The 17929-nt window shown below is 39.0% G+C and overlaps 1 protein-coding gene across 50 annotated transcripts in view; it reads right to left on the bottom strand.

The window, feature by feature from the left end:
• Positions 1-17929, bottom strand: part of LOC116985141 (mucin-2-like) — a 1051610-nt gene that overhangs the window by 997067 nt on the left and 36614 nt on the right. For 48 of the 50 annotated variants that reach the window (XM_033039614.1, XM_033039620.1, XM_033039621.1 and 45 more), the window contains exons 29-54: positions 15045-15076; positions 12936-13010; positions 11188-11229; positions 10459-10512; positions 9875-9925; positions 9495-9542; positions 9243-9305; positions 8704-8751; positions 8332-8373; positions 7602-7655; positions 7018-7068; positions 6586-6633; positions 6352-6414; positions 5811-5858; positions 5439-5480; positions 4710-4763; positions 4126-4176; positions 3746-3793; positions 3494-3556; positions 2956-3003; positions 2584-2625; positions 1853-1906; positions 1269-1319; positions 890-937; positions 638-700; positions 99-146 (exon numbers count right to left, since the gene is read on the bottom strand). In XM_033039614.1, the coding sequence (XP_032895505.1) occupies positions 99-146; positions 638-700; positions 890-937; positions 1269-1319; positions 1853-1906; positions 2584-2625; positions 2956-3003; positions 3494-3556; positions 3746-3793; positions 4126-4176; positions 4710-4763; positions 5439-5480; positions 5811-5858; positions 6352-6414; positions 6586-6633; positions 7018-7068; positions 7602-7655; positions 8332-8373; positions 8704-8751; positions 9243-9305; positions 9495-9542; positions 9875-9925; positions 10459-10512; positions 11188-11229; positions 12936-13010; positions 15045-15076 (1331 nt within the window). The remainder of the gene's footprint in view (positions 1-98; positions 147-637; positions 701-889; positions 938-1268; positions 1320-1852; positions 1907-2583; positions 2626-2955; positions 3004-3493; positions 3557-3745; positions 3794-4125; positions 4177-4709; positions 4764-5438; positions 5481-5810; positions 5859-6351; positions 6415-6585; positions 6634-7017; positions 7069-7601; positions 7656-8331; positions 8374-8703; positions 8752-9242; positions 9306-9494; positions 9543-9874; positions 9926-10458; positions 10513-11187; positions 11230-12935; positions 13011-15044; positions 15077-17929) is intronic. The other 2 variants (XM_033039637.1, XM_033039634.1) reach the window with 2 other exon arrangements.

The following is a 17929-nucleotide window of genomic DNA, read 5'->3' as shown; positions in this document are numbered from 1 at the left end:
ACTCTGGTTCCACCTTAACCGCGGGAGCTGTCTGCGTGCACGTTCTCCTTTTTACAGTGGGGATGGCCTCCAGGTATTTGATAGATGTTGTTACTAACCTGTTGTAGTGCTGGTAGTGGTCCCAGTTATTAATGTAGTTGGTGTTTCTGGTGAAAGAAAATAATGCTATGGTCAACTAAGGCAGCCAAGATAAATAGGTATGCAGTATTGAATCTGCAACAGGAATTCCTGAATTGGATCATTTGATGAAAACGATTTAGAGTTGACATTATATTAGTGTGTGATGTTTCTGAAAACAATGTGCATTTATGTTTGCATATCCAAAAGTGACATGATCCACAACCTGCACAAAATATGGAGGTTATAATTACGCTTTAGCTTGTTCCTGCTGAGTATATGTGGAAATGAGAAGCAATAAACTCATGTTCTTCCACATTTCCTATGTTTTTATCTATGATTACATCATAACTTGATATAATTGATTTGAGGCAAACATTGAAAATTGACATGTATGTTTGCATCATCTATCTCAATAATGTTAGAAAAGATGCAAGAAGTAAGCCAGGAACCTGCGCTTAGAAGTGTTGACGCTTTGGCTTAAGAATTGTCACTGATTACTGAAAGTGGTTTAACTCACCTGTTGTGGAACTGGTGGTGGACTCAGTTGTGCCAGTTGTCGAATATGTTGTTGGCGTTGTTCCTGGAGTGAGAGTACAAACATGTTTATGATTTTAATTGCAAGAGCTGCAGCCACATCGCGCCAGAGACGCACATCGTGCCAGAGACCCGCTTGCTATCCTGGTTTCTCGTGCTGTCTGTGTGGAGTTTGCACGCTATCCCTTTTACCGTGTTGGTTCTCTCCAGGTGTTTGGCAGATGTTGTTACTAACCTGATGTAGTGCTTGTAGTGGTCCCTGTTGTTGATGTTGATGTTGTTTCTAGTGAAAGAAAAGAATGCTATGTTCAACCAAGGCAGCCAAGAGGAATTGGTACCAAGTAAAGTAACCTCCAACAGGAATTCATCAGCAGCCACATTTTAATAAATTGTTTTACTGTTGTCATTTCCTTCATCGTAGAATCATGTTGGAGGGTTTGCTTTGCTGCTACAATCCTACACTCTTGACACTTCAATTGTGGATATCATGAAGAATTACAAGGCCCTTTTTATTTCAGAAGGTGTCCTCCTATTTTCCGAGTGAGAATTATTAAATGTTGCGGCAACACCATGAACAGGCAAGAGGGAAATATAGAGATTTATTTTGACATTACCTGATGTAGTGCTGGTTGTGGTCTCAGTTGATGATGTGGTTGGCGTTGTTTCTGGAGAAGAAAATATTATATTAAATCAAGACAGCTAGGTCAATTGGTACGCATTTTAGAAACCTTGAACCGAAGCACATGAGCTGGCACCTTTTATTAAAACATTTATTCAGGTGTTATTTTATTCATCGCATAACAAAGTTGGACTGCCTCATTTCTTTCTCTTTGTCAATCAGCAGCTGGTCATTTTAGTGCCAATCCTAAACAACATTTATCCATGTTCTCCCGAGATGCTGCCTGACCCGCTGATTACTTCAGCACTTTATGTCAATTTGTGTAATCCAGCATTGGCGGTGCCTTGTTTCTGTTCCAACTCAGTTAATCCACAATTCCTAAGCATTTTGAAGATTACATCATAACTTGGTATAATTGTATTGAGCCAATCATTAAACTCTTGACATGTATATTTTCACCTTGTACGTCAATAATGTAAGCAGAGAATTCAGAATAGGTAAGCCACAGAGCTGCTGTTAGAAATGTTGACCCGGTTGTCTTAAGATTTGCCACTGTTTACAGAAAGTGGATTGACTCACCTGTTGTGGTGGATTCAGTTGTGCCAGTTGTTGAAGATGTTGTTGGTGTTGTTCCTGGTGAGAAAGTAAAATTGAATTGTAAGAGTCCATAATCAGCTTCTGTATGACAGCACATTTTCATGAGAGTAGGCTGAATTTTAGAAATATTCCATGGTGGAATTTAGCCAAATTCTGCTGTCTCCTTTGCTCATAATTTTGTTAAGGTGTGATCCATTAGATTCTGAACTTTTCAGTGCATTTGTATCCACCTCAACAGCGATATCTATCACTGTCTATCAAATAGAATGAAGATGGAACAAGAAAATATACTTTTCTGAAGAAAAATATTGATTCCTGCTCTTCCAAAAGTTCACAGTCCTAATGCACAGCACATTGCAACTCATCACAATTTTACCAACGAGTATGTATTTTGGAACATAGACTAACATATCCATGAGCAAATGGCTCTCAGATTTAGAGTAAAAGTCTGCCGAGCAAAGGGAAGAGTATTTTCTCTGAAAAGGCACTGCTGCTGAAAATTGTTATCCATGTCTATTGAAAGCTCAATGCTCTTTTAAACAATACTGCTGATAGTCACAACCACATAGACTCTCGCATACTTTCACAATGAGAAACTTTAAATTTTAGCAGCAAAACTATGAACAGGGAAGAATGAAGTATAGAGCTTTACTTAACAGAGCATGCAGGTACAGAAGGATAAGCTAATATGATTAATAGGTGATGTTACTAACCTGATGTAATGCTAGTAGTGGTCTCAGTTGTTGGTGTTGTTTCTAGACAAAGAAAAAAATATATATTTAACCATTGCCGGCAAGATGAATGTCAAAATGAATGGGTATGCAGTTGAGAAACCTTTAATAGGAATTCATGTGCTGGCACATTTTATTAAAATGTTGTACCAAGTGTTGTTTTCTTAATCATAAATGCAGTTGGTGGGCATACTATACTACTACATGTCTTTCCCTTTGTAGATAGCTGGTAGAGCTGTAGCCGCATAGACCAGACACTCTGGTTCCACCTTAACCGCGGGAGCTGTCTGCGTGCACGTTCTCCCTTTTACAGTGGGGATGGCCTCCAGGTATTTGATGGATGTTGTTACTAACCTGTTGTAGTGCTGGTAGTGGTCCCAGTTGTTAATGTAGTTGGTGTTTCTGGTGAAAGAAAATAATGCTATGGTCAACTAAGGCAGCCAAGATAAATAGGTATGCAGTATTGAATCTGCAACAGGAATTCCTGAATTGGATCATTTGATGAAAATGATTTAGAGTTGACATTATATTAGTGTGTGATGTTTCTGAAAACAATGTGCATTTATGTTTGCATATCCAAAAGTGACATGATCCACAACCTGCACAAAATTTGGAGGTTATAATTATGCTTTTGCTTGTTCCTGCTGAGTATATGTGGAAATGAGAAGCAATAAACTCATGTTCTTCTACATTTCCTATGTTTTTGTAAGATTACATCATAACTTGATATAATTGATTTGAGGCAAACATTGAATTCTTGACATGAATGTTTGCATCATCTATCTCAATAATGTTAGGAAAGATGCAAGCAGTAAGCCAGGGACCTGCGCTTAGAAGTGTTGACGCACTGGCTTAAGATTTGTCACTGATTACTGAAAGTGGTTTGACTCACCTGTTGTGGAACTGGTGGTGGACTCAGTTGTGCCAGTTGTCGAATATGTTGTTGGCGTTGTTCCTGGAGTGAGAGTACAAACATGTTTATGATTTTAATTGCAAGAGCTGCAGCCACATCGCGCCAGAGACGCACATCGTGCCAGAGACCCGCTTGCTATCCTGGTTTCTCGTGCTGTCTGTGTGGAGTTTGCACGCTATCCCTTTTACCGTGTTGGTTCTCTCCAGGTGTTTGGCAGATGTTGTTACTAACCTGATGTAGTGCTTGTAGTGGTCCCTGTTGTTGATGTTGATGTTGTTTCTAGTGAAAGAAAAGAATGCTATGTTCAACCAAGGCAGCCAAGAGGAATTGGCACAATGTAAAGTAACCTCCAACAGGAATTCATCAGCAGCCACATTTTAATAAATTGTTTTACTGTTGTCATTTCCTTCATCGTAGAATCATGTTGGAGGGCTTGCTTTGCTGCTACAATCCTATACTCTTGACACTTCAATTGTGGATATCATGAAGAATTACAAGGCCCTTTTTATTTCAGAAGGTGTCCTCCTATTTTCCGAGTGAGAATTATTAAATGTTTGCGGCAACACCATGAACAGGCAAGAGGGAAATATATAGATTTATTTTGACATTACCTGATGTAGTGCTGGTTGTGGTCTCAGTTGATGATGTGGTTGGCGTTGTTTCTGGAGAAGAAAATATTATATTAAATCAAGACAGCTAGGTCAATTGGTACGCATTTTAGAAACCTTGAACCGAAGCACATGAGCTGGCACCTTTTATTAAAACATTTATTCAGGTGTTATTTTATTCATCGCATAACAAAGTTGGACTGCCTCGTTTCTTTCTCTTTGTCAATCAGCAGCTGGTCATTTTAGTGCCAATCCTAAACAACATTTATCCATGTTCTCCCGAGATGCTGCCTGACCCGCTGATTACTTCAGCACTTTATGTCAATTTGTGTAATCCAGCATTGGTGGTGCCTTGTTTCTGTTCCAACTCAGTTAATCCACAATTCCTAAGCATTTTGAAGATTACATCATAACTTGGTATAATTGTATTGAGCCAATCATTAAACTCTTGACATGTATATTTTCACCTCGTACGTCAATAATGTAAGCAGAGAATTCAGAATAGGTAAGCCACAGAGCTGCTGTTAGAAATGTTGATCCGGTTGTCTTAAGATTTGCCACTGTTTACAGAAAGTGGATTGACTCACCTGTTGTGGTGGATTCAGTTGTGCCAGTTGTTGAAGATGTTGTTGGTGTTGTTCCTGGTGAGAAAGTAAAATTGAATTGTAAGAGTCCATAATCAGCTTCTGTATGACAGCACATATTCATGAGAGTAGGCTGAATTTTAGAAATATTCCATGGTGAAATTTGGCCAAATTCTGCTGCCTCCTTTGCTCATCATTTTGTTAAGATGTGATCCATTAGATTCTGAACTTTTCAGTGCATTTGTATCCACCTCAACAGTGATATCTATCACTGTCTATCAAATAGAATGAAGATGGAACAAGAAAATATACTTTTCTGAAGAAAAATATTGATTCCTGCTCTTCCAAAAGTTCACAGTCCTAATGCACAGCACATTGCAACTCATCACAATTTTACTAACGAGTATGTATTTTGGAACATAGACTAACATATCCATGAGCAAATGCTCTCAGATTTAGAGTAAAAGTCTGCTGAGCAATGGGAAGAGTCTTTTCTCTGAAAAGGCACTGCTGCTGAAAATTGTTATCCATGTCTATTGAAAGCTCAATGCTCTTTTAAACAATACTGCTGATAGTCACAACCACATAGACTCTCGCATACTTTCACAATGAGAAACTTTAAATTTTAGCAGCAAAACTATGAACAGGGAGAATGAAGTATAGAGCTTTACTTAACAGAGCATGCAGGTACAGAAGGATAAGCTAATATGATTAATAGGTGATGTTACTAACCTGATGTAATGCTAGTAGTGGTCTCAGTTGTTGGTGTTGTTTCTAGACAAAGAAAAACATATATATTTAACCATTGCCGGCAAGATGAATGTCAAAATGAATGGGTATGCAGTTGAGAAACCTTTAATAGGAATTCATGTGCTGGCACATTTTATTAAAATGTTGTACCAAGTGTTGTTTTCTTAATCATAAATGCAGTTGGTGGGCATACTATACTACTACATGTCTTTCCCTTTGTAGATAGCTGGTAGAGCTGTAGCCGCATAGACCAGACACTCTGGTTCCACCTTAACCGCGGGAGCTGTCTGCGTGCACATTCTCCCTTTTACAGTGGGGATGGCCTCCAGGTATTTGATGGATGTTGTTACTAACCTGTTGTAGTGCTGGTAGTGGTCCCAGTTGTTAATGTAGTTGGTGTTTCTGGTGAAAGAAAATAATGCTATGGTCAACTAAGGCAGCCAAGATAAATAGGTATGCAGTATTGAATCTGCAACAGGAATTCCTGAATTGGATCATTTGATGAAAACGATTTAGAGTTGACATTATATTAGTGTGTGATGTTTCTGAAAACAATGTGCATTTATGTTTGCATATCCAAAAGTGACATGATCCACAACCTGCACAAAATATGGAGGTTATAATTATGCTTTAGCTTGTTCCTGCTGAGTATATGTGGAAATGAGAAGCAATAAACTCATGTTCTTCTACATTTCCTATGTTTTTGTATAGATTACATCATAACTTGATATAATTGATTTGAGGCAAACATTGAAATTCTTGACATGTATGTTTGCATCATCTATCTCAATAATGTTAGGAAAGATGCAAGCAGTAAGCCAGGGACCTGCGCTTAGAAGTGTTGACGCACTTGGCTTAAGAATTGTCACTGATTACTGAAAGTGGTTTGACTCACCTGTTGTGGAACTGGTGGTGGACTCAGTTCTGCCAGTTGTCGAAGATGTTGTTGGTGTTGTTCCTGGAGAGAGAGTACAAACATGTTTATGATTTAAATTGCAAGAGCTGCAGCCACATAGTGTCAGATACCCGCGTTCTATCCTGGCTTCTCGTGCTGTCTGTGTGAGGATTGCACGTTCTCCCTTTTATCGTGTGGGTTCCCTCCAGGTGTTTGGTAGATGTTGTTACTAACCTGATGTAGTGCTTGTCGTGGTCCCTGTCGTTGATGTTGGTGTTGTTTCTAGTGAAAGAAAAGAATGCTATGTTCAACCAAGGCAGCCAAGTGGAATTGGTAAGCAGTAAAGTAACCTCCAACAGGAATTCAACAGCTGGTACATTTTAATAAATTGTTTTAATTTTGACATTTCCTTCATTGTAGAATCAAGTGGGAGGGAATGCTTTGCTGTTACATTTCTTCATCTCTGTCAATCCACAGATGGCTATTTTGCTGCCATCTCGAACAATCCTACACTCTTGACACTTCAACTGTGGATATCATGAAGAATTACAAGGCCCTTTTTATTTCAGAAGGTGTCCTCCTATTTTCCGAGTGAGAATTATTAAATGTTTGCGGCAACACCATGAACAGGCAAGAGGGAAATATAGAGATTTATTTTGACATTACCTGATGTAGTGCTGGTTGTGGTCTCAGTTGATGATGTGGTTGGCGTTGTTTCTGGAGAAGAAAATATTATATTAAATCAAGACAGCTAGGTCAATTGGTACGCATTTTAGAAACCTTGAACCGAAGCACATGAGCTGGCACCTTTTATTAAAACATTTATTCAGGTTTTATTTTATTCATCGCATAACAAAGTTGGACTGCCTCGTTTCTTTCTCTTTGTCAATCAGCAGCTGGTCATTTTAGTGCCAATCCTAAACAACATTTATCCATGTTCTCCCGAGATGCTGCCTGACCCGCTGATTACTTCAGCACTTTATGTCAATTTGTGTAATCCAGCATTGGCGGTGCCTTGTTTCTGTTCCAACTCAGTTAATCCACAATTCCTAAGCATTTTGAAGACTACATCATAACTTGGTATAATTGTATTGAGCCAATCATTAAACTCTTGACATGTATATTTTCACCTTGTACGTCAATAATGTAAGCAGAGAATTCAGAATAGGTAAGCCACAGAGCTGCTGTTAGAAATGTTGACCCGGTTGTCTTAAGATTTGCCACTGTTTACAGAAAGTGGATTGACTCACCTGTTGTGGTGGATTCAGTTGTGCCAGTTGTTGAAGATGTTGTTGGTGTTGTTCCTAGTGAGAAAGTAAAATTGAATTGTAAGAGTCCATAATCAGCTTCTGTATGACAGCACATTTTCATGAGAGTAGGCTGTATTTTAGAAATATTCCATGGTGAAATTTAGCCAAATTCTGCTGTCTCCTTTGCTCATCATTTTGTTAAGATGTGATCCATTAGACTCTGAACTTTTCAGTGCATTTGTATCCACCTCAACAGTGATATCTATCACTGTCTATCAAATAGAATGAAGATGGAACAAGAAAATATACTTTTCTGAAGAAAAATATTGATTCCTGCTCTTCCAAAAGTTCACAGTCCTAATGCACAGCACATTGCAACTCATCACAATTTTACTAACGAGTATGTATTTTGGAACATAGACTAACATATCCATGAGCAAATGCTCTCAGATTTAGAGTAAAAGTCTGCTGAGCAAAGGGAAAAGTATTTTCTCTGAAAAGGCACTGCTGCTGAAAATTGTTATCCATGTCTATTGAAAGCTCAATGCTCTTTTAAACAATACTGCTGATAGTCACAACCACATAGACTCTCGCATACTTTCACAATGAGAAACTTTAAATTTTAGCAGCAAAACTATGAACAGGGAAGAATGAAGTATAGAGCTTTACTTAACAGAGCATGCAGGTACAGAAGGATAAGCTAATATGATTAATAGGTGATGTTACTAACCTGATGTAATGCTAGTAGTGGTCTCAGTTGTTGGTGTTGTTTCTAGACAAAGAAACAAATATATATTTAACCATTGCCGGCAAGATGAATGTCAAAATGAATTGGTATGCAGTTGAGAAACCTTTAATAGGAATTCATGTGCTGGCACATTTTATTAAAATGTTGTACCAAGTGTTGTTTTCTTAATCATAAATGCAGTTGGTGGGCATACTATACTACTACATGTCTTTCCCTTTGTAGATAGCTGGTAGAGCTGTAGCCGCATAGACCAGACACTCTGGTTCCACCTTAACCGCGGGAGCTGTCTGCGTGCACGTTCTCCCTTTTACAGTGGGGATGGCCTCCAGGTATTTGATGGATGTTGTTACTAACCTGTTGTAGTGCTGGTAGTGGTCCCAGTTGTTAATGTAGTTGGTGTTTCTGGTGAAAGAAAATAATGCTATGGTCAACTAAGGCAGCCAAGATAAATAGGTATGCCGTATTGAATCTGCAACAGGAATTCCTGAATTGGATCATTTGATGAAAACGATTTAGAGTTGACATTATATTAGTGTGTGATGTTTCTGAAAACAATGTGCATTTATGTTCGCATATCCAAAAGTGACATGATCCACAACCTGCACAAAATATGGAGGTTATAATTACGCCTTAGCTTGTTCCTGCTGAGTATATGTGGAAATGAGAAGCAATAAACTCATGTTCTTCCACATTACCTATGTTTTTATCTATGATTACATCATAACTTGATATAATTAATTTGAGGCAAACATTGAAAATTGACATGTATGTTTGCATCATCTATCTCAATAATGTTAGAAAAGATGCAAGAAGTAAGCCAGGAACCTGCGCTTAGAAGTGTTGACGCATTGGCTTAAGAATTGTCACTGCTGACTGAAAGTGGTTTAACTCACCTGTTGTGGAACTGGTGGTGGACTCAGTTGTGCCAGTTGTCGAATATGTTGTTGGCGTTGTTCCTGGAGTGAGAGTACAAACATGTTTATGATTTTAATTGCAAGAGCTGCAGCCGCATCGCGTCAGAGACCCACATCGCGCCAGAGACCCGCTTGCTATCCTGGTTTCTCGTGCTGTCTGTGTGGAGTTTGCACGCTATCCCTTTTACCGTGTTGGTTCTCTCCAGGTGTTTGGCAGATGTTGTTACTAACCTGATGTAGTGCTTGTAGTGGTCCCTGTTGTTGATGTTGATGTTGTTTCTAGTGAAAGAAAAGAATGCTATGTTCAACCAAGGCAGCCAAGAGGAATTGGTACCAAGTAAAGTAACCTCCAACAGGAATTCATCAGCAGCCACATTTTAATAAATTGTTTTACTGTTGTCATTTCCTTCATCGTAGAATCATGTTGGAGGGCTTGCTTTGCTGCTACAATCCTACACTCTTGACACTTCAATTGTGGATATCATGAAGAATTACAAGGCCCTTTTTATTTCAGAAGGTGTCCTCCTATTTTCCGAGTGAGAATTATTAAATGTTTGCGGCAACACCATGAACAGGCAAGAGGGAAATATAGATATTTATTTTGACATTACCTGATGTAGTGCTGGTTGTGGTCTCAGTTGATGATGTGGTTGGCGTTGTTTCTGGAGAAGAAAATATTATATTAAATCAAGACAGCTAGGTCAATTGGTACGCATTTTAGAAACCTTGAACCGAAGCACATGAGCTGGCACCTTTTATTAAAACATTTATTCAGGTGTTATTTTATTCATCGCATAACAAAGTTGGACTACTTCATTTCTTTCTCTTTGTCAATCAGCAGCTGGTCATTTTAGTGCCAATCCTAAACAACATTTATCCATTTTCTCCCGAGATGCTGCCTGACCCGCTGATTACTTCAGCACTTTATGTCAATTTGTGTAATCCAGCATTGGCGGTGCCTAGTTTCTGTTCCAACTCAGTTAATCCACAATTCCTAAGCATTTTGAAGATTACATCATAACTTGGTATAATTGTATTGAGCCAATCATTAAACTCTTGACATGTATATTTTCACCTTGTACGTCAATAATGTAAGCAGAGAATTCAGAATAGGTAAGCCACGGAGCTGCTGTTAGAAATGTTGACCCGGTTGTCTTAAGATTTGCCACTGTTTACAGAAAGTGGATTGACTCACCTGTTGTGGTGGATTCAGTTGTGCCAGTTGTTGAAGATGTTGTTGGTGTTGTTCCTGGTGAGAAAGTAAAATTGAATTGTAAGAGTCCATAATCAACTTCTGTATGACAGCACATTTTCATGAGAGTAGGCTGAATTTTAGAAATATTCCATGGTGAAATTTAGCCAAATTCTGCTGTCTCCTTTGCTCATCATTTTGTTAAGATGTGATCCATTAGATTCTGAACTTTTCAGTGCATTTGTATCCACCTCAACAGTGATATCTATCACTGTCTATCAAATAGAATGAAGATGGAACAAGAAAATATACTTTTCTGAAGAAAAATATTGATTCCTGCTCTTCCAAAAGTTCACAGTCCTAATGCACAGCACATTGCAACTCATCACAATTTTACTAACGAGTATGTATTTGGAACATAGACTAACATATCCATGAGAAAATGGTCTCAGATTTAGAGTAAAAGTCTGCTGAGCAATGGGAAGAGTCTTTTCTCTGAAAAGGCACTGCTGCTGAAAATTGTTATCCATGTCTATTGAAAGCTCAATGCTCTTTTAAACAATACTGCTGATAGTCACAACCACATAGACTCTCGCATACTTTCACAATGAGAAACTTTAAATTTTAGCAGCAAAACTATGAACAGGGAAGAATGAAGTATAGAGCTTTACTTAACAGAGCATGCAGGTACAGAAGGATAAGCTAATATGATTAATAGGTGATGTTACTAACCTGATGTAATGCTAGTAGTGGTCTCAGTTGTTGGTGTTGTTTCTAGACAAAGAAAAATATATATATTTAACCATTGCCAGCAAGATGAATGTCAAAATGAATTGGTATGCAGTTGAGAAACCTTTAATAGGAATTCATGTGCTGGCACATTTTATTAAAATGTTGTACCAAGTGTTGTTTTCTTAATCATAAATGCAGTTGGTGGGCATACTATACTACTACATGTCTTTCCATTCGTAGATAGCTGGTAGAGCTGTAACCGCATAGACCAGACACTCTGGTTCCACCTTGACCGCGGGAGCTGTCTGCTTGCACGTTCTCCCTTTTACAGTGGGGATGGCCTCCAGGTATTTGATGGATGTTGTTACTAACCTGTTGTAGTGCAAAACATACTTGGCTAATAAAGTACTATTATGATGTTGTTTATGATTATGATACATGCCTCCTTAAAGAAAAGTCCTGATCACTCAATATTTGCAATCCAATGCATAGAAATATGTAAGCATGAATCTAAGATCCTCAAAACACTCGGAATGATGCACCAGTTGCATCATCTTGTTGCAACCTATTAATCTATTTATTTTATATTTTATGCTGATGGAAGTTACCATCAAATACATGTAATTTGGTTATCAGGTGACTGAGAAGGTCAAAGCACTCAGAGCATTTCCCTTCCAGTTAAGAAATAGCAAGAGTGTCTTATTTGTCATATGGACCAGATAGGAACTGGTACAGTAAAATTCTTGCTTGCTGCAGCTTTACAGGCACCATAGATGTATCAACAGCAAAATAAAATGTACAATAAATTACCAGTTATTCAAAGTAAACTACACCATGATAGTGCAATAATCAAAGTGTATAAAGCATTTGCAGTAAATACATTCACAATATGGTGAACTTATAAGGAAGCTTGAGCGTCTTGAAATGTTTACAACCTTAGCAAAGTGTTCACCCAGACAGTTGTGAATCTGTGGAATTTTCCGCAACTGATGGCAGTGGAGTCCAATTCACTGTATGTTTGCAAAAGAGAGTTAGATATTGCTCTTAAAGCTAATGGATCAAGGGATATGGGGAGAAAGCAGATACGAGGGACAGGTTTAGGATGATCAGCCATGATCATATTGGATGGTGGTGCTGGCTCGAAGATCCGAATGGCCTACTCTAGTACCTATTTTCTAGGTTTCTATATTTAAAGTTAGAGATGCTTTGCTTAGTAATTCAACAGCTGAATATTTCAAAGCTTGTTTTCTCTGGAATGGCTGAGGTTGAGGAGAGATCTGATAAAAGTATATAAAATTATAAGAGGCATAGATAGATAGTCCGAATTGTTTCCCAGGATGGAAAAGTCAAATGCGAGAGCGCATACAAATATTATCTTAAGGTTAAAGGTGATGTGCAAGGCAGGTACTCAGGGAGCTTTGTGCTTGGAATCTTCTGTTGCGGGTGATGGTGGAGGCAAGTACATGGCTATACATGAGTTATGGATTATGTGCAGGCAGATGAGTTGGTCTTGGCATCTTAAATGTCTGGCATTGTCGAAGTTGACTTGGGTACGAGATATTCATGGGAATAACACAAACCTAACTTAAGTATAAATTGTTAATTCATAAGTATTCACAGTTACTGCAACTTTGGACACTGAGATTTAAGCCACTTTCATCTGGTAAAATTGAAATATTCAGCCAAGATTGTGGCATTAATTTTCAAATCTGATTCTTTATTAAAATAGAAAACTAAGATGTCTTTACCTGTAATGGTGGTTGAAGAAATCGTGGTTGTCGATGGTGTGGTGACTGTTGTTGTAGCAGTTGTGGTTGTTGTTCCTGTTGTAATAAATATACGCACAATAAAGCAGGAGTCCTAATTAATTTGAGACATTTGACTAGTTCTTATTAAGCAGAAGTATAAGCATTGTTTTATATGAGGTACATTGTTTAACATGAGGTACAAAAAATGTGTTATCTCAATCAGAGTGCGACATAAATCTCCAGGTGACTCAACTGCTATTGTGCTTCATGCTGGGGAATAAAGCTGATATCCCATATCCATTTCTGGAGAAAATGCCGATTGAATTAACTGATTCAAAATGACCAATGGGAGAAGTCAAGTTTTCTTCTGTATTATTACTGTCTTTATGATTTTTAATTATTTGGTTGGTTCCAAGTGATTAATCAGATTACTGAAGAATTCCAGTATAATTTGGATGGTTGCTTTCTACCTGCTCCATTCCCTGTTGAGCCTTGGAATTTACATTAATATGCTTCATTGCATTCAGAGCACAAACAACCTGCCATGTATAAGACCACTATAGTTATGTTGGAAGTTGCAGGTGGCTCACTAAACTCTCTGCGATAATATCTCCCAAACCTATGGCCTCTACTAACTAAAATGATAACTGCAATGGGTGCATGAGAGCACCACCACCTAAATCAATTTCAATTCAATTCAATTCAACTTTAATGTCATTGCACAAATACTAAGTATGGGTACAACGAAATGCAGTTTTGCGTCAGTCCGTAGTAGTAGTGCATATAGAAATTTAAAAAAAAGAAGATACAGAATAATCAAAAATACAGAATAATTAAACAATGGGGACGGAGGGACCGGAGAAATCTATCGGCGGGACTCCGAGTTCAGCAATGTGATGGTATAATTGTAGAAGCTGTTCCTCATCCTACTGGTACGAGACCTGAGGCTCCTGTACCGCCTCCCTGATGGGAGGAGGGCAAACTGTCCATGGTTGGGGTGGGAGGGGTCTTTAATGATCTTCCCGGCCCGTCTCAGACACCATTTTCGGTGGAGGGCATCCATGGCAGGGAGCGGGGCACCGATGATGTGCTGCGCGGTTTTCACCACCCGTTGTGGTGCCTTCCTGTCCGCAACAGTGCAGCTGCTGTACCATACCGTGAAGCAGGTGGTCAGGATGCTCTCGATGGTACAGCGGTAGAAGTTGGTCAGGATCTGGGGGGACAGGTGGGCTTTCTTGAGCCTCCTCAGGAAGTAAAGGCGCTGCTGTGCCTTTTTGATCAGCTTGGAGGTGTTGAGGGACCAGGACAAATCCTCCGAGATATGTACCCCGAGGAATTTGTAGCTGGAGACGCGCTCCACCTCAGTCCCGTTTATATGGATGGGGGTATGACTGCCTCCTCTGACCTTCCTGAAGCCGACAATAATTTCCTTCGTCTTCTTGGAGTTGAGGACGAGGTTATTGTTGGCACACCAGGTTGTCAGGTGCTGAACCTCCTCTCTCACATGTACTCCAATTAGCCTGGAAATATGGCTGTTCCCATTGCTGGATTTCTTGGCCTTAAATGTTGACTTCGCTGTCAATACTCATGCCACAAATAAATAAACAAAAACATCACAGATGTGTTGATCCTTCAAAAGAATGGGTGCATTTGTGTTATGAGAGTGTGAATAAGAAGTGACATGTAGTGATTTAAATTGACATTAGCATAAACTGTTTAAGGTCAAGTTTATCTGCCACAACTTCAGCAGAAGAAACACAACAACACAAGAATTATGGTGTGATTATGGTTCATTCCTTGTTGTTCATGTTCTTCATGGATTTCCTTGCAAACATTGATGGAGAAATAGAGAACCAAAAGATAGAACGGGATCTTAGTAGAGAAATATATAACTACTGCAATGCTATCAACTCATTTGTATTATTTTTGCTGTAGATTTATTTGGTAGCTAATTAGTATTTGAAAAGTATTTTTGAAACATTCAGGTTACTTGTTAATAACATTATTATTGCATTGTTGACAAGATCAATATTAATATGATCTTAAATATGATAATTAATTCCATAATTTTGGTCTATGAACAAGTGAATGCTAAACAAAGTTACTTACGTTGGCACGTAGTGATTCCATCATGGCACATACTGTAAAACAAACAAGATATTAAAACTACAAATGACTCAAAATAGATATTTATATTAACTACATAGAGGATAGTGAGAACAGTGTAGGGAAAACTAACATGCTTGGGGCTCTTTGAGATTAGTCTCTTTATTCACCTTAATATTAAAGTATAATATTAAAGTATTAAGGTGGATAAATCCCCTGAGCCCAATGGAATCCATCTCAGGTTATTGAGAGAAACAAAAAGATACGATTGCAGGGCCTTGACACAAATTTTATATCCTCTCTCGCCATAGGCATGATCCCAAAGAACTGGAGAGAAGCCAATGTTCTTTTGTTAAGAAGAGAAGTAGATATAGAAATTATAAGCCAGAGCCTCACATCAATGCTCAGGAAATTATTAGGGAGGATTCTTCGAGCTAGGATTTACTCGCAATTGTAAGGGAATGGGATAATTAGGGAGGGTCTGCATCGTTTTGCCTGTGGCAGGTCATATTTTACTAACTTGAATGAGGCTTTGAGCAGGTGATAAATGAGGGTAGGGCAGGGATGTTTACATCAATTTTAGTAGGCTTCTAATAAAGTTCCTCGTGGTACACTAATCCAGAATATTAACATGCAAGGGATTCACGGTGGCTTGGTAGTTTGGATATAGAACTGGCTTATTCATGGAATTCAGGTTTGTAAACACATACAGTGGCTTGCAAAAGTATTCATACCCCTTGAACTTTTCCACATTTTGTCACGTTACAACCACAAACGTAAATGTATTTTAATGGGATTTTATGTGATAGACCAACACAAAGTGGCGCATAATTGTAAAGTGGAAGGAAAATGATATATGGTTTTCAAATTTTTTTACAAATAAAAAACTGAAAAGTGTGGCGTGCAAAAGTATTCAGCCCCCTTTACTCTGATACCCCGAAATAAAATCCAGTGCAACCAATTGCCTTCAGAAGTCACCTAATTATTAAATAGAGGCCACTTGTGTGTAATCTAATCTCAGTAAAAATACAGCTGTTTTGTGAAGGCCTCAGAGGTTTGTTAGAGAACATTAGTGAACAAACAGCATCATGAAGCCCAAGGAACACACCAGACAGGTCAGGGATAAAGTTGTGGAGAAGTTTAAAGCAGGGTTAGGTTATAAAAAAAAATCCCAAGCTTAGAACATCTCACGGAGCACTGTTCAATCCATCATCCGAAAATGGAAAGAGTATGGCACAACTGCAAACCTACCAAGACATGGCCGTCCACCTAAACTGACAGGCCGGGCAAGGAGAGCATTGATCAGAGAAGCAGCCAAGAGGCCCATGGTAACTCTGGAGGAGCTGCAGCGATCCACAGCTCAGGTGGGAGAATCTGTCCACAGGACAACTATTAGTCGTGCACTCCACAAATCGGGCCTTTATGGAAAAGTGGCAAGAAGAAAGCCATTGTTGAAAAAACCCATAAGAAGTCCCGTTTGCAGTTTGCCACAAGCCATGTGGGGGACACAGCAAACATGTGGAGGAAGGTGCTCTGGTCAGATGAGACCAAAATTGAAGTTTTTGGCCTAAATGCAAAACGCTATGTGTGGCGGAAAACTAACACTGCACATCACCCTGAACACACCCTCCCCACTGTGAAATATGGTGGTGGCAGCATCATGCTGTGGGGATGCTTTTCTTCAGCAGGGACAGGGAAGCTGGTCAGAGTTGATGGGAAGATGGATGGAGCCAAATACAGGGCAATCTTGGAAGAAAACCTGTTAGAGTCTGCAAAAGACTTGAGACTGGGGCGGAGGTTCACCTTCCAGCAGGACAACGACCCTAAACATACAGCCAGAGCTACAATGGAATGGTTTAGATCAAAGCATATTCATGTGTTAGAATGGCCCAGTCAAAGTCCAGACCTAAATCCAATTGAGAATCTCTGGCAAGACTTGAAAATTGCTGTTCACAGACGCTCTCCATCCAATCTGACTGAGCTTGAGCTATTTTGCAAAGAAGAATGGGCAAAAAGTTCAGTCTCTAGATTTGTAAAGCTGGTAGAGACATACCCCGAAAGACTTGCAGCTGTAATTGCAGCGAAAGGTGGTTCTACAAAGTATTGACTCAGGGGGGCTGAATACTTTTGCACGCCACACTTTTCAGTTTTTTATTTGTAAAAAAAATTGAAAACCATGTATCATTTTCCTTCCACTTCACAATTTTGCACCACTTTGTGTTGGTCTATCACATAAAATCCCAATTAAATACATTTACGTTTGTGGTTGTAACGTGACAAAATGTGGAAAAGTTCAAGGGGTATGAATACTTTTGCAAGCCACTGTATATTGCAAAAACGCCTGATGGTTGTCCATAACTGCCTACAAGTGGCTGCACATGGTGAATGAGTTTGAATAAATAAGGCATAGGATATGCTACATTTGTTAGGACAACGAGTATAAGAGTCAGGAAGTTATGTTGCAGATTTTCAAAACTTAGGTTAGGCTGCAGTTTTGTCGGTTAATTGGCTTCTGTAAATTGCCGCTAGTGTGTAGGACGCGAAACTGAAATAACATTGAACTAGTGTAAGTGGGTGATTGAGTTTGTTGTGGACTCTGCTGACCAAAATGGCCTGTATCCAGGCTGTATCTCTATTTCTAGTCTCTCTTGACTCTTGTAGTTCTGGTCAACCCTTTACAAGAATGATGTGGAGGCTTTGGAAAAGGTGCAGAAGAGGCTCATCAGAATGCTGCCTGGATTAGAAGGTATTATCTATAACAAAAGTTTGGAAAAACTTGGATCCTTTGATTCTTCTCGGACATCGGAGGTTGAGGGTAGACCTGATAGAAGTATGTACACTTTTGAGAGGCATATATAGGGTAGATAGTTGGAACTTTTTTTTCCAGA

The sequence above is a fragment of the Amblyraja radiata genome, chromosome 21 (assembly GCF_010909765.2).
Source record: "Amblyraja radiata isolate CabotCenter1 chromosome 21, sAmbRad1.1.pri, whole genome shotgun sequence".
Taxonomy (NCBI): Eukaryota; Metazoa; Chordata; class Chondrichthyes; order Rajiformes; family Rajidae; genus Amblyraja; species Amblyraja radiata.
Note: the sequence above shows the minus strand (reverse complement) of the source record. Positions and strands in the feature narration are given on the sequence as shown.